The sequence below is a fragment of the Panthera onca genome, chromosome B4 (genome assembly GCF_046562875.1).
Source record: "Panthera onca isolate mPanOnc1 chromosome B4, mPanOnc1 haplotype 2, whole genome shotgun sequence".
Lineage (NCBI taxonomy): Eukaryota > Metazoa > Chordata > Mammalia > Carnivora > Felidae > Panthera > Panthera onca.
This window is the reverse complement of record NC_138345.1, coordinates 99,270,742-99,284,826: the sequence shown is the minus strand read 5'-3', so window position 1 is coordinate 99,284,826 and position 14,085 is coordinate 99,270,742. Positions and strand designations below refer to the sequence as shown.

Genomic DNA, 14,085 nt, shown 5'->3' with positions numbered 1-14,085 from the left:
ACTTTGGTAGTAATTTGTTCTTTGTTCTTTGTTCTCCTCCCATAGGCAAAAGATCTTGTCTGCAAGTAATGGCAGTTTTAGCTCTAATCTTTATGTTATGTCACACCACGTTTATTTTTCTTTCATTACAGTATTGGCCAGGACTTGCAGTACTGTGTTAAATGTTAGCATTAAACATGAGCATCTTTGTCTTATTTCCAGTCTGGAATGGATATAAAATCTCTCCATTACATTTGGTGTCTACGTAGGATTTTTTGTGACCTTTTTTTCTGTATTCAGATGGTCTTTTGACTTTTTCTTTGAATCTATTAAGTACATATTAAATACAGTTTGGAAATATATTTCAGATACTGAACTCACCTTACTTTCTTGGAATAAACCTACACTGTTGAGTTTAGTTTAATAATTTTATGTAAGGTCGTTATTCATTAGTGAATTGAACTTGTGTGTGTATGTACATATGTATGTATGTACAATACAGAAACTTTCAATGGGATGGTAATTCCAAGCCCTGGTTTTAGAGTGAAGATTTCGATTGCTTAATGAAATAGACACGGCTGCTTTTACTTTTTTCCCTGTTTTCAAAGCAATTTGAATAAGATAGGAATTAACTGTTCGTTGAACAGTTGGTAGAACTCTTCTAAAAATGGACTTTGGCCTTAGGGGTTTGAGAACCCTTCTTACTTGAGTTTGCTCTTTTCCTCTTTCCAGTTTCTTGAATTGAATGCTTGAATTGATTTTTTTTTTTTTTAATCTATCTTTTATGGTCTTAATACTTTGTTTTAATAAATGTTCTATGAATGTAGAGTGAAGATCTATATGCTGGAATTAGTAGTGCAAATTTATTAATTGTGTTGTTCAAGTTCTCTTTATTTCTGCTTATTGATTATCTGCCTGAACTAACAGTTTCTGGGAAGGATGTGTTAAAATTTTCTATTTAATCTCTATTGGTTGTGGATTAGTATATTTTGAAGCTGTATTATTAGCTATATGTTTGTGACGTATACATCTTGTCCTTATGTTCTAGTTTACAAGACTAAAATGTCCTCTTTTGTATTTTGTGATATTTTTGTTGTTGTTGTTGTTATGAATTCAGTTTTGTCTGATATTAAGATAGCTATTCCAGCTTGCTTTCTTTCTTTCTTTCTTTCTTCCTTCCTTCCTTCCTTCCTTCCTTTGCCTGGCATGTCTTTTTCCATCCTTGTATCTTATCTCTGGTAAGAAAGTTTGCTCGCTTCATTATTAGTGGTTTCAAACTCTTTGCATTTCTTGAAGGTGGTATTGTTTTTGGACTGAATTGCTATTATTTTATTTTATAATTTATCGTACTTTCTTTTTTCCTCCTTTTTTCTGCTTTCCATTAAATAATTCCGGTTGTCTTCTGCTGGCTTCAAAGTTACTGCATTCTACTTTTTGTTATTATGGTAAAGAGGCTCAAAACCTAATACCCCTATTGATTTCTTAAATTTACCAATGTCTGTATTGTTTATAAATATACATCTTCTAGTCCTCTTTTTGTTCATCAAAACATCAGTAAAATATACCAAGATATTTGGCTGCCCATATCTTATATAGTGTTCCCGAGTTGTTGTTTTTTTTTTTTAACTTTTTCAAAAATTACTTTTAATGAATGTAATGAGTATCTGTGGCATATTTCCTGAAGCCTGATAAGCCTCATAAAAAGTTTTTATTTTGTTTTATATCTGAATAATAGTTTGGTTTATAAAATTGTAAGTTCAGAATTCTTAAATATCTTAAAAATGCATTTCTTGCATATGGTGTTTTCTTTTGAAGCCTGATGGTCTGATTCCTTTTTCTTCATATGTTATTTGCTTTTTCATTGAATACATTTAGAATTTTCTTTGGTCTTTGATATTCATAAATTTCATTAGCCTGTTTAGGGGTGAGAGTGAGGATTTCCATATTACTTTGACTCTGAGAAATTTATTATTCATTTCTTGAGCTGTCCACCTCCCTTCTGTCTTTTAGCTGTTGTTACTTTTGTTGTCCAAATCATAACTGTATGTCTTTCCTGCTGCCTTCTGGAGACCTTTTCAACTTTAATGGACTTCTTTCACTTGAACCTATCCAGTTTATCCTATTTGTTGGTTATATAATTTAGCCACTATATTTTTCATACTTAATATTTCCACTTTTAGATTTCTTGGTCTTGTTTCTTCCCTCATTTCCTTAAATACATTTACATTGTTCTGTCTAATAATACGGCTTCAGATGATAAATATTTCATTCTTTCATTAGAGATTGTACTCCTCAAGTGTTTAGTTATTTGGACTTAGAGCTTAGGCTCGTTGGCTGATAACAGTTACTCCTCGGTAATGATTATTAAAGATCAAGCTTTGGTTTGTGATAGTCCCGTGGAGTTTGAGGTGAGGGGATGGGATGAACCTAAGGAGAGCTCCAGTTAACTTAGACTCAAAAGTTGGCTGTCAATTCTAGGCAATTGTTTTTGGCTGCTTTGGGAAGAGTACCTGGAGTGGAGGGGTGGAGGAATGAGTGCTTGTAGGCTTTCAGCCAGTCCAGCTTTTATCACCTCCTAAAAATGTTGGCACTGGGCTCTGTGAAGGGTGAAGGGGACAGGCACTGACTGTTGTAAGGAAAGTGCAGAATTTAAAAAGCTTTCTTCTAGCCTGTCCTCACTGCTACCCATTCTGGCCATTTCCTCCTTTTTCGAGGTTGCAGTTCACCCTGTGCAGTTGTTAGTCTCAGAAGTTGCCCATGGTGTGTGTGTGTGCAAGTGCCTGAAATAGTTGTTTCCTTCTTAGTTCTAAAGTTTCTAGGGTTGAATTTTTTTTTTTTAATTTTTTATTTCTTTAAGATAGGCTGTGGGGGTGGGCAGCACACCATGCTGTTTCACTACCTTGACTAAACGTTAAGCTTTTTACTTTTAATTGTAAGAAATAAAAAAATGGTATCTGTAGATAATTTGTTTTCTACTTCTGATTATCATAACTAAAATAGTGGTTAAGTAAGAGAATTGTTTGATTTACAACAATCTGCCTATGGCAGGAAATTCTAATCTGGATTCTGGATCTTTTGTACAGATTCCCTGAAGTTAGATAAATTTTGAGTGAAATGTTTTGGGTGGTAGGGGATTCCTAAGTTTAATCATACTTCGGGAGGCTTATACCCACCCCATAGTAAATTGTATGATATATGAATTATATCTTACTAAAGTCCCTTCATGGAACATAACAGTCATATTTTTAATAAAATTTCAAATTCCAAATTAAATACACTAAAATAAGAAATAATAGTGTAGGATACCATCCGTTTTTCTAATATACATATGTTCTCCTTTTCCCTAAAAATAGCTGGTATGGGTGAGATACACATACTTTTTTTTTTCTTTTTAAAATCAAGGTTACTGTCCTTATTCTCAGAGTTAAGATGATCAGTCCATGACTTTTGAACTTAAAAAATAGTCTGTTTTACAGCGTAGATGCCAGCATTGACAAGTCTACTGCTAAACTTGATTAGAATGAAAGATTTAGGGTTGATACGATTTACATTCTCTTATCAACTTACTGTATCTATTTAAATGTTCGTTTTTGAAATATTTCAGTCAAGAAGTCCATGTATTTATTTTAGTTACTTTGAGTATACCTTTTGCTTCAAATAGGAAACTATCATTCACTGACTTTTATGCTTTATTTTCAATATGATAGAAGTATGACTTGTATTTTACTATGATGCTGTGTAACTGGTGCATTCCAACCTTTCAGCTTGCCTAGGGTAGTTAAGAGACGAGTGAATGCTCTCAAAAACCTTCAAGTTAAATGTGCACAGATAGAAGCCAAATTCTATGAGGAAGTTCATGATCTTGAAAGAAAGTATGCTGTTCTCTATCAGCCTCTATTTGATAAGGTAATGCTTTCTATTATTTATCTAAAATATGACATTATAATAAAGCTCTGGAAATATAAACAAACTTACAGGTGGTTAAGTCTTTAGGCCTCTCAGCCAGATGGTTATTAAGAGGTATTTGGGAAATCAATTATAACAATTCAGGTTGTGGTATGCATTCATTAAAACTATAAGCGTCTTTAACGAGAAACAGCTAGTTTCTGTCTTGGATATCAGTGTTTTTATGTAAGCTTTTCTTTTTAAATCATTTTAGCGATTTGAGATCATTAATGCAATTTATGAACCTACAGAAGAGGAATGTGAATGGAAACCAGATGAGGAGGATGAAATTTCGGTTGGTACCAACTTTGTGTTTTTATCCCTTGAAAATATTTTATTGTAAAATGGATAGTGAGTGCAGATGAGCCACTGTTAGACCTGGCACCATCTGTACCCAAATTCATCTGAATACAAAATTCATTTTTCCCTTACATTTTTATAGTATTTAAGTTTTATAGATTCATATAAAATTTTCCTTTGAACTTCATGATGACATGCAAAGGATGTTCTTTTCAAGTGATGAAATGGAGGCTTTTTTTTTTTTAAGTTTATATGTTTATTTTGAGAGAGAGCGTGTGCACGCATGTGCGGGGAGGGGAAGGGGGGGGTGGGGAGAGAGAGAATTCCCAGGCAGGCTCCACACAGGGCTTATCCCATGACCGCGAGATCATGGCCTGAGCTGAAATCAAGAGGAACTTCCCAGGCACCCCTGAAATGGAAGCTTCTAAGTGACCTGCCTACAGCTAATAAATGGCAGGGTTGTGACACAAATGCAGAGTTCTGTTACATGACCCTGTTTCTCCAACATTGCTGTTTTAATGTTGGTTGATAAAGCAAATACAGTGTTTTGATCAAGAACACCAAGGGGTGAGGCATTGGGTAAGGTATTTATTTATTTACTTATCCCCTGAAGCTTTAAAATTTTTTTCTCTAAAACTATTTCCCTATGGTTTATAATAAGGTTCTCTTCTAGTGGTTCTCTTTTTTTGGAGGAGTATGGTAATTAGCAATATTTATGGAAGTAAGGTTTGGTATGGTAAACAGCAGTGTTTATACAATTGGACCAGAACTTATAATTTGATTGAAAGTTACAATTGGTGATTGAAGATTTTTTGGTTTCTGTACTTCACCACTGGATGTAAGTTAAGGGGATGGGTAATATTTTATCAGAGGTCTGATCTAGGTATTCAGTAATGTATGCTGTCATTTATCAAGGAGGAGCTGAAAGAAAAAGCCAAGATCGAAGATGAGAAAAAAGATGAAGAAAAAGAAGACCCCAAGGGAATTCCTGAATTCTGGTTGACTGTTTTTAAGAATGTTGACTTGCTCAGTGATATGGTTCAGGTAATTTTATTTATAATAACACCAGTTTACTTTTGAAGTGTAAATGGCTGTGATGACACTAGTCTCTCTGTTATTGATCTTTATGGAATGGTTGTGGTCTTCTGTGTTATCTGTAGAAGGGAAATGTGTCTTTGATGAATGTAATCAAATAAATTTTAATTCATTTTCAAAAATTAGATAATGAAATGGTCCCTTTGACAATTGTTTATCATTGAGCAATGTTTTGTTACAGTCTTGTGCCTTCTGTGTTTAGGTGCTTGGTATTGGAGATAGGAAGGAGGAGACTTAAAATTCCGTTTGTCTTACCCAAAATGACTTTCTCAGTCTGAAACAAATATTCTAAGGAACACTTGCATTTTAAAAGAATAACATACAGATCTTTAACTCTTACAATTGTCACTTTTTCTGGGAAACCAACCTAAATGTCTCCTTCTCTGGGAAACTTTTCCTGTCTTAATCAGAAGCGTTTCTTGAGCCACTACCACCTGCGTGGTAGTATTTGTTGCCATGTAGTGTGATTGTTGGAAGTTAATGTCAAGAAAAAGAAATCTTGGAACAATGACTACTTCATTTCTACTTTGGCGAAGTAGAAAAGGACCCAGCAGAATGAAAGGAAAAAGAAGCTGCTGGAAAAGGAAGCGTTTTTAAAGCAAACATGCCTAAGACTTGGTTTTGTATTCTTTAGCCCATTCAGTCTGATGATGATGATGATGTAGTTTTCTGTTGAGTCACTTTTTTTCTACCAGTGGCAGTAGAAATAAGTAGAGCTTGTAAGTAAACTAGCTTTAGTATAAGCCATAATCTGGAGAGTAGGTCTTATGGTTCACAATTGTTATGTAAAACCTCCCTATAAATGTCTTAGTTAGCTAAGTGTTTTTGTCCAGTAACAACACTAATCCTAAAATGCCATGTTAGATATTCACTTTAATATTTTCCTAATTTGCAGGAACATGATGAACCTATTCTGAAGCACTTAAAAGATATTAAAGTGAAGTTCTCAGATGCTGGCCAGCCCATGGTAAAAGAACTTTGAAATAGTTTCAGTCTTGTAACATTAGATGTTTATAGGTAGATATACGGAAGTTTCTGAAAAGAGGTGGTACTCAAAGCTTGGAGATGGGGGTGAGAAAGAAGCTAAAACTTATACTTGGTACTCTTAATTGTTGGTAGGAAATAAATGTTTGGATGTTGATAATTGAAATGCAGTGTTTATTTCTTTTCCTCCCTCTGATCACAAAACTATTGTTGAAATCTCGTAAATCTTTGATATTAGATTAAAAGTAGGTAAGAAATAATAGCAAGGTAACAGAATTTAAAAAAATACTTCACATTAAAAGGCATGTGTCTGGGGGACATCTGGGTGGTTCAGTTAGTTGAGCATCTGACTCTTGATTTTGGCTCAGGTCATGATCCCAGGGTTGTAGGATTGAGCGCCACGTTGGGCTCTGAGCTGAGCATGGATCCTGTTTGGGATTATTTCTATCTCCCCCTCTACCCCATTCTCCTTCTCTTCTGTCTCTCTTTCTCTCTTTCTCTCTTTCTCTCTTTCTCTCCCTCCCTCCCTCCCTCCCTTCCTCTCTCTGCTTCTCTTTTCCACTTGGTCTCATGTGCATGGTTTCTTTCTCTCTCTCTCTCTCTCTCTCTGTCTCAAATAATAAATGAATGAAGATAAATGGCATGTGTTTGAGAATTACATAAAACAGAAGATGTTAAAGGGCCCTCACTTCCCCCAAAACCAACAGGATTATGTGAAGTATGGGCAGAGCTACTACAGGCTATAGATTTCTTTTATTGTGTGTGGTACAGTTGGGCTTTTTCGTCTGTCAAATTCAGGTTAGAGTAAGATTTAAAGTCCACTTCGTGGGGATGGAAGGAGGGAGTATTTGGTCAGTTTATTCAGCTGTTTTAACCTGTTTTGTAAACATGTTACTAAATAGAAGTTATAAGCTGAACTTTATCCAGTTTTATTTTGTACCTTGTTTTGCTTTTTAAACAGAATTTGGGGTTTATCTGACCCTTTCCCAGAGTGGGAAAAGCATTATCACCTAGAAGTTTATATGTTTATACAAATCAATCAACAGATTAAGTTTTATTTACTAAAGCACTGATATTTATGATGTAGGAATTTCATTAGTTTTTATTTTTTTATTTTTTTTAAGAGTTTTGTCTTAGAATTTCACTTTGAACCCAATGAATATTTCACAAATGAAGTGTTGACAAAGACATACAGGATGAGGTCAGAACCAGATGACTCTGATCCCTTTTCTTTTGATGGACCAGAAATTATGGGTTGTACAGGGTGAGTTTAATTTTACTACTTTCACAGAATTTATCTATTTTACTTAGAATTTGTGATGCTTGGTATTTCCTAGTGTGTGTGTGATACATAGAGACATACATAGTTTATCACTAAACATTTCAGTAAATTGTTTTCTGAGAAGAGCTTACCTATTTTCCTAGAATTCTCCTTGGCTTTTGGTATTGCAGATAGTTGTCCAAAGGAGTGCATGTTTAAATTTATTGTACTGTGAATTTGTGCTAATTGTCAATATCTTATTGAAAAAATTTGTTGAAATAAAATTTTCTCTTTATATGCTACTAAAAACATTTGAGCCAATTTTTCCCCTCTAAAATTTGTAATTAAATATAATATTTAATTAGATAAATCATAGCTCTTCTATCAATTAAATGTAATATGTTAATTGTGATAGATTTTTTTTTTCTCCTTTGTTTTGCAAGGTGCCAGATAGATTGGAAAAAAGGAAAGAATGTCACTTTGAAAACCATTAAGAAGAAGCAGAAACACAAGGGACGTGGGACAGTTCGTACTGTGACCAAAACAGTTTCCAACGACTCTTTCTTTAATTTTTTTGCCCCTCCTGAAGGTAAACAGTGTTTTAGTTTGGGTATTGATGGTTGTTTTATTACAAGCTTTCTTTAATTTCTTACTCACTTGAATTTCTTTTCTCAATTTTGCAGTTCCCGAGAGTGGAGACCTGGTAAGTTAAATTGTTATTTATTTATTGAATTGTTAATTACATATGAAATTAGAGAATTGGTTCTCAAACGTGGGGAGTTGGATAGTTGCTACTTGAATTTTGTTCTGAGGCTTGCAGTGCATGGAAAAGACCATTATGCATCTGAAATTATTTCATTCAAAATGCTTATTGTGCTTCCACTGAAAAATGGAAAGGCTAAAGGCTTTCTTTTCTTTGGAGACTTGCAAATATTGTGTAGGGGATTCAAGTTGTTAAGATTGTAGTTTTCTTACTGAAACTAGAAGGTATTAAACCATTTGTACTGTTTACTAAACTCCTAACCATTCTGGTCAGAACTCTTTCTGTGTTATTCCAGTGGAAATATGGTTTCTTATTGTGGCCATGTATTATGTGACCATATGCCAAGAGCTGTGATTGTGCCTGTGTATGGCCTAGAAAGAGGAACAACCTCTGAGAGGTCTATACAGGCAGGGTAGGCTAAGTATGTTGTGAATTTGCTCTTCTGTTGGCCACATCTTTGAACTTAAATTAACTCAGGTAGTTTAAATAGATTTATACATATGGAATTAGAAAGTATGTTTTATTTTGAATACTTTCAAATTAGAATGGTTTTAGCCAGGGTTTGGACCAGATGTGTAAAAGGCAAGTATTTCTGCCTGAAAAGAGTAGTAAGTGGCTTGGCTCAAAATACCTTTTATAGGACAAAAAAGGGGGCTATAAAGCAGCACCCGAATTTTAGGTTGAAAGACCTACCTGTGAGCATTGAGATAGTTTCATGTTATTTTCATGTCAGCAAATGGGTTGGAGTTTGTGTTGAAGTGATTTTTTTTTTTTTTTTTTTTTAATTTCTATTTCCAAATATTGATGGTAACAAAACAATCTTGTGTAGTTACAGACAGACTACCACCTGTGATTAGAAGTCTTTCCTTCAAAGTCCACTGGCCCTTTTGTGTGTTTTTGGATGTTCATTATAGTGGATTATGTTGATGAATCAAAATGAACATTCATGGAATGTTTACTCATTGTTTGGTATCGTAGAATAATGGAATTATTTTAATTTTGAAGAATGTCAGCACCAATTTTGTGTTGTGCTTTGTCATTAAATAGAAATCCTGGATTGACTTTGTATTTATTAAGTAGGATTCTTTCTCATTTGGCATTATGTACCTGCTAGGGTACTACTTTTAGGAAATGTGTAGTGATTCTCCATGTTGTTTCATTATGTGTCATACACCTACTGTTATAAATCCTTAGATTCTTAGTATCTTAGTATTATTCCGTTGGGTGTTTTCAGTAATTAATATTTTAAAAGGAAAATTACAGTCCCATAACAAAGTTGCTTTTGTATTTTAATTTTAAGCCAGAAAAAAAACTAAACAATAACCAATTCTAATTTTTATTTCCCAAATTTCTCTGAGTATGTACACTGCATTGCTTACTTTTCTTTTTATTAAAAATCTGTAGACCTAAGGTATATGTAGATGACTACTGAATCACACACAGAAGCTAATTTTAAAATGACGAAAAGTGAAGTTGAGTGTTGCTTCGTAGGATTTAAACCCAAGAGTCTTGCATGTGCCTAATTAAATAGCAGTTATTAAATTTTGTGCTTGTTTTTGTTTTGTTTTTAAAGGATGATGATGCTGAAGCTATCCTTGCCGCAGACTTTGAAATTGGTCACTTTTTACGTGAGCGTATAATCCCAAGATCAGTGTTATACTTTACTGGAGAAGCTATTGAAGACGATGATGATGATGTGAGTGAATCTGAATCCTGCAGTGAAATAATTTGGTGAGGGTGTGATTGTCACAATTGATGAGAGGTTTAATGAATAGTTGTGATTTTTTAAAAGACAGAATAATTCAAAGGCTAATTACTGATGTCCTGTAGATAACTTTCCTGAATTGCTTTAAATATGTCCTCCTAGGATCTTAGACTTCTCCAAATTAGTAAAACTTTATTGTGTTTGGTTATTGTTGGAGGTCTATAATGCCCTTGTCTTTGACCAAACAAAAAACATGCCTAAGATGTTCTTTATTACTTAACATAAAAATATTAGGAAACATAGAATTTTTATCCAAAGGAGTATTAAACAACAATTAAGGTAAAATTAGGCTCCCCTCAAATATTTTGGATATCTTTATTGCTAAATGACAATCATTCCATTAGGCTTTAGGTCCTTTTTGTTTAATGTGTTCACATAAGTACAGGCAGGTAATATTTATAGTAATAGTTGTCTGACCACACCCACGATTGTACTGTGTTCTTTTTTTAGATTGTCAGATTTAGATAATGGCACTGAACTGATTCCTACAGCTATGTAATTTGTAATTAGTCACCTTAGGGAAAGTATTTTCCTCTTTTTAGATCTTAGTGGAGACAGTGATGGCTGTAAGTAATGCTACTCTCAAATGGTTGTTAGCTACATTCACACTTCATCCTTTTTTCCCTTTTTAGTATGATGAAGAAGGTGAAGAAGCGGATGAGGTAATGTTTACCAAATGAGCAAATAATTCTGTTTAACACATTGAGAAGCGAATTGAGTGACTTATGTATTCCTTTGCTATAATCATTATTCTGTGATACGGGATAAACACTTTTTGGAAAAAAAATACGGTTTTAGAATTCTACAGCCAAACAATGTATGTATAAGGTTTCAATAAATAAATTGCAAAACTCAGAACATTTTTTTTATTTCAAATAATTCTGTTCTGCTGCAGGGTTATCAGCTCTTTGAAGAAGTCAAAAGCTGCAGTAAACTTTTTCAACGTTGGCTGCAGTAAATCTTTTCAATAAAAGCTGTCTGGATGTCTCAAGTTGTGTTGGGAAATTTTTCATATTAGAAGCTTTCAAATTAAATTGCATTGTCACCAAACTCTGTAATCATGAAAATCTTTTGACCTATAGAGTAACTTGTATTAAAATTTCTCCATACATTATGAGCCATTTCTTCCTACTGTGTACCTACTTCATGGATGCATTTTGAACTTTAATATAGGAAGGGGAAGAAGAAGGAGATGAGGAAAATGATCCAGACTATGACTCAAAGGTGAGCAAAATTAGTGCTGCTTTCTATTAAATTTAAGGCAAGTTACATAAGAGTTGATGTTTCTTAATATAAAGTTTATTTTGTAAGTCTTACTGACTGGAGATATATATATATATACATACATACATACATACATACATACATTTTTTTTTTTAATCTTCACTGGTATTTCAATAGTACATGATATGCCAGTGTACCTTTCCTAAGAAACTTTTATTTTTGGTTCTGACTTTGTATTTTTCATAGTTTCGGGCTAAATAAACCCTAAGATTCTACTTCTAATGCACTTTATGTTGGGCTTTTTTTTTTTCTTCTTCTTCTTCACAATTTTAAAGCATTTAAAATTACTTATTAGTGTTCTTAGGTTGTTTTTCCTCCAAAGGATAGGTTATAAACAAAGGTCAGTTTTTAAGTAACCTGAATGCAAAAGTGCTTGGGAATAGGGAAGCAATACTGTGTTAGATTCTCCCAACCACCTTTTTTCTGAGAGTCCCAATCTGTTATTGAGAGTTTGTCATATCAGGGCTAGTAAAGCCCATTGTCTCCCCCAAAATACAAAGTACCTTATCAGGATTCATTTGAAACTTAAGGTTTCTGTTAAATGTATTCATTCATTTGCTAAATTCTGTAAAATATCCAGAAGATACTTTAGTGAGCAGGTAAGAGAGGGGGTAGTTAAAAATAATCTTAAATATTCTAATAGGTATGAATTACCCTTGAAAGTTAATATTAATGGAATTAGGATTTATCAATAATTGATCTATAAGAAGGAAAATATTGATAATATGGCTAACATAAATTGCATGGTTATTTTATTTTTTAAGATTATGGCTTAGTGTGTTTTATTTTATGGAATTCATTCTACAATGTAAAATTTGGGCTTTATTTTAGCATTTTTGTGACTTGCTGATATTTGAATAAATAACTTTCCATCATTGCTATATACTATTTCTTTAATTTGGCACAAGTTTTGGTAGAACAGTGAGATAATATAATTAAGATAGTTTAATTACTGTTGAAAATTAACTGAAGCAGGTAGAAAAAGATAGATTGACTTGTTGTTTTCCTTTAACAGAAGGATCAAAACCCAGCAGAGTGCAAGCAGCAGTGAAGCAGGATGTATGTGGCCTTGAGGATAACCTGCACTGTAATAGCCTAAACACAACTATTATTTTCTTACAGCCTTATGTTTTTGTATTTTCTTGGTAGACTCAGTACTTTTTTTTAAAGGAAAGGAACTGATAATTTTAAAGACCAATTTGTTCTACTTAGCATTTTAACTGTAGTTTTTCTGCCAGCTCTATCTATTGCATAAATTCTTTCATGCATGTTCATTCATCACTACATGGTTTGGTTCTTCTGGAGTAATTTTTATCATGTAACAAAGAATTTAGATTATAGCTGTGAAAGTGAACAGCCCTGTTAAAAGAACAGTTTTTTTTGATTCGCTTATTTTTTTTCCCTGAAGAACCAAAATATTTTTTCAGCTGGTAATTGAATTGGGTTTAAGTTTGCTTGCACTAGCTGTGCCTTTCATTACTTTGTTGCAGAAATGCAGTGACTTAGACTAAGACAATTCATCATTTAAAAAACAAAAAACAGAACTTGTCAAGACAAATATGGTTAAGAATTTCCAGTAAGACCACAACTGATAACTTAGATTATTAATGGATTTTGTATTCTAGGTGACATAGCTAGAGATACCTAGTAAGGAAACCACAGTAAAGAAACCTAACTCATAGTGTGGTTATTGGTTACTATAGGGAGGTGAATAAAACCTATTTTCAAAAGTTAAGCCTCATTATTTTAACTGTACTTTTAAATTTAACCTCCATTAACTCAGCATCTTTTCTTTATGGTAGGGTCTACCTTCCGCTTCCCTGGAAAGGATGAATTTACATCATTTGACAAGCCTATTTCAAGTTTTTTTGTTGTTATTTGTTTGTTTGCTTGTTTTTGGTTTTGCAGCCTAAAATAAAAATGTCATATAATTTTAGTTCTCACAAGATAATGTCTTAATTTTGTACTAATTCAGGTAGAAACAGAGGCCTAGCTTGAATTAATAAGCATTGTACCCAGCTTACCATATTATGGAAGAAGAGAGTGTCAACTTTGGGAGAGATACTACATCTGCTAATATGAGAGGATAGAAAAGAAAGAGAAAATCTTAAATGATGTAATGTTTTTTTTAAAAAAAAGATTAAAAGATTAAAATTTTATTTCATTTGGTTAGAACTAGAGAGAAGGTCCCACGCCTCTATAGTTAATTCCAATTCTTACTGCTTAAAGTATGAGTATGTCATTTACCCATGCTTCTGTTTACTGTGTATTAAAATGGGTAGTACTGTTTACCTAACTACCTCACAGATATGTTAAGGCATATTAAGTTAAGTTTTATGAAATGTTTCTCAATCTCATTAAAAGCTCAAAAATATGAACCTATTTGTACCACAAGTATAATATTCAGCGTTTTATTCATACCAGGGTTTGATAATTCAACTGGAAAACAAAGGTTTAAGTACCTCTATTTTGGATCTGGTCAGGCAACAAACACTCTTATAGATCTTTGTGTGGCTCCTGTCTTAATATAAGTGGATGGATGAACAACTCTTTCAAAAGGTCCAACGATTGCTTTTAGGTAGTTTAGTTTATGACCATATTGTAGTGAAATACTACAGAGATCATGGGACTGAAGTAGAAAGAAGACCATTTTTAGGGAGGAAAATGCCGTTAAATTTGAGACTTACGGAGCCACATTTAAAATACCTC

The 14,085-nt window shown here is 33.3% G+C and overlaps 1 protein-coding gene across 5 annotated transcripts in view; it reads left to right on the top strand.

The window, feature by feature from the left end:
- Nucleotides 1-13,312, top strand: part of NAP1L1 (nucleosome assembly protein 1 like 1) — a 32,367-nt gene extending 19,055 nt beyond the window's left edge. For 2 of the 5 annotated variants that reach the window (XM_060656933.3, XM_060656928.3), the window contains 12 exons: nt 3,744-3,885; nt 4,139-4,219; nt 5,140-5,268; nt 6,215-6,286; nt 7,428-7,567; nt 8,008-8,153; nt 8,248-8,267; nt 9,901-10,023; nt 10,725-10,754; nt 11,266-11,316; nt 12,392-12,463; nt 13,179-13,312. In XM_060656933.3, coding sequence (XP_060512916.1) covers nt 3,744-3,885; nt 4,139-4,219; nt 5,140-5,268; nt 6,215-6,286; nt 7,428-7,567; nt 8,008-8,153; nt 8,248-8,267; nt 9,901-10,023; nt 10,725-10,754; nt 11,266-11,316; nt 12,392-12,427 — 970 coding nt within the window. In that variant the 3' untranslated portion in view covers nt 12,428-12,463; nt 13,179-13,312. Of the gene's footprint in view, nt 1-3,743; nt 3,886-4,138; nt 4,220-5,139; nt 5,269-6,214; nt 6,287-7,427; nt 7,568-8,007; nt 8,154-8,247; nt 8,268-9,900; nt 10,024-10,724; nt 10,755-10,987; nt 11,084-11,265; nt 11,317-12,391; nt 12,464-13,178 lie in introns of those variants that run through there. The other 3 variants (XM_060656931.3, XM_060656929.3, XM_060656932.3) reach the window with 3 other exon arrangements.
- Nucleotides 13,313-14,085: the final 773 nt, after the last annotated feature.